At 57.7% G+C, this 1,563-nt stretch overlaps 1 protein-coding gene across 1 annotated transcript in view; it reads left to right on the top strand.

Moving 5' to 3' along the window:
• The window catches only part of REN (renin), a 4,635-nt gene that overhangs the window by 663 nt on the left and 2,409 nt on the right, over positions 1 to 1,563 (top strand). The window contains exons 3-6 of the mRNA XM_009083620.1: positions 6 to 168; positions 204 to 362; positions 627 to 745; positions 867 to 1,063. Of these exons, the coding sequence (XP_009081868.1) occupies positions 6 to 168; positions 204 to 362; positions 627 to 745; positions 867 to 1,063 (638 nt within the window). The remainder of the gene's footprint in view (positions 1 to 5; positions 169 to 203; positions 363 to 626; positions 746 to 866; positions 1,064 to 1,563) is intronic.

Genomic DNA, 1,563 nt, shown 5'->3' on the forward strand with positions numbered 1-1,563 from the left:
TGAAGGTGTGGGATTTTTTCCCGGAGCTGCGCCAGGGCAGGCAGAGTGGTGTGGCCGGTCCGAGGAACGGGACAGCTCCCACCCTGCTCACCAACTACCTGGACGTGAGTGACCCCCCGAGAAGAGGGTTTGTCCCCCCAGGGACACCCTGCAAACCTCACCTGGCTCAGGTCTGGGTGAGCCCCTCTCCGGTCTGAGCTGTGCCCCAGTGATGCTCCCTGTGCTGTGTCTCTTCCAGACCCAATATTTTGGTGAGATCAGCATTGGGACCCCTGCCCAGACCTTCAAGGTGGTCTTTGACACGGGCTCAGCCAACCTGTGGGTGCCTTCCTACAAGTGCTCCCCCCTCTACAGTGCCTGTGGTGAGTAGGGGGTCGTGGCCAGGGGTGACCCCCCAAGCTCAGCTCTGAAAGTGGACAATTCTCTCCACCTCGAGGGCTGCTCAGGGTGGGTCAGAGTGGGTTCTGTCTCTTTTCTGACAGAACTTTCTAGGGAAGCCTGTGGCTGTTGCTGTCCTGGCAATGGGGCAGGGTGGGTTCATCAACTCACAGGGGATATTTGGGGGAAATAAAGACCCTCAGCTAGTCCTCTGTGCCTTCACTTGATGTTTTCCTCCCTCTCCCCAGTCTCCCACAGCCGCTATGACTCCTCCAAGTCCAGGACATACATCTCCAACGGCACAGGCTTCGCCATCCGCTACGGCAGCGGCAGCGTCAAGGGCTTCCTGAGCCAGGACATCGTCACGGTGAGCACCAGCCTGGAACCCCAGGGCTGCTGGCTCAGCCAGGAGAAACTCACCTTTTGGGGAGCTCTGGGGGGCTCAGCCCCCCCCAGTTCCCTGCAAGGCTCCTCGTGCCCTCCCACAGGTATCAGACATCCCCATCATCCAGGTGTTCGCCGAGGCCACGGCGCTGCCAGCCTTCCCCTTCATCTTTGCCAGGTTTGATGGGGTGCTGGGCATGGGCTACCCCAGCCAGGCCATCGATGGCATCACCCCTGTCTTCGACCGGATCCTCTCCCAGCAGATCCTCAAGGAGGATGTGTTTTCTGTCTACTACAGCCGGTGAGTCTCGCCGTGGAGCAAGTGTCAGGGTTGGGGTGGGTTTTGGCAGGGTATTGGCCTCACAGTCACAGCAGTGCTGGGTTTGCATCTTGGGGCTGGGAAAAGTCACACCTGGGGCTGTGAAGCTTGGGGTGGGAGAGAGGGCATGAGCCTGTGGAGGATTCCTGGGGTGGAATGAGGAGGCACAAGAGGCAGAGCTTGGTGGATGCTTATCTGGAGCTGCTGGGCAGGGAGTGCCAAGGGGGAGAGGCTGCTCCTGCCTCGTTTGTCACTGTCAGATTGCACAGTCACCAGCTCTGAGTGAGGCTGGAGCAATCCCAGCCAGGAGGGGATTTAGTCTTTAATCTACAGGCCAGATTTAAAAAAAAAAACAAAAAAAAAAAAACAAAAAAAAAAATCTTTTGAGGAAAAACCTGCACCAGCAGCCAAACCTCCTTTCATTTCTTGCCTCAAACTTTTGGGCTCCTTCCAGCATCCCCCAAACCCACTGGCAGGGCAGG

This window comes from Acanthisitta chloris, unplaced genomic scaffold (genome assembly GCF_000695815.1).
Source record: "Acanthisitta chloris isolate BGI_N310 unplaced genomic scaffold, ASM69581v1 scaffold23011, whole genome shotgun sequence".
NCBI classification, from domain to species: Eukaryota; Metazoa; Chordata; class Aves; order Passeriformes; family Acanthisittidae; genus Acanthisitta; species Acanthisitta chloris.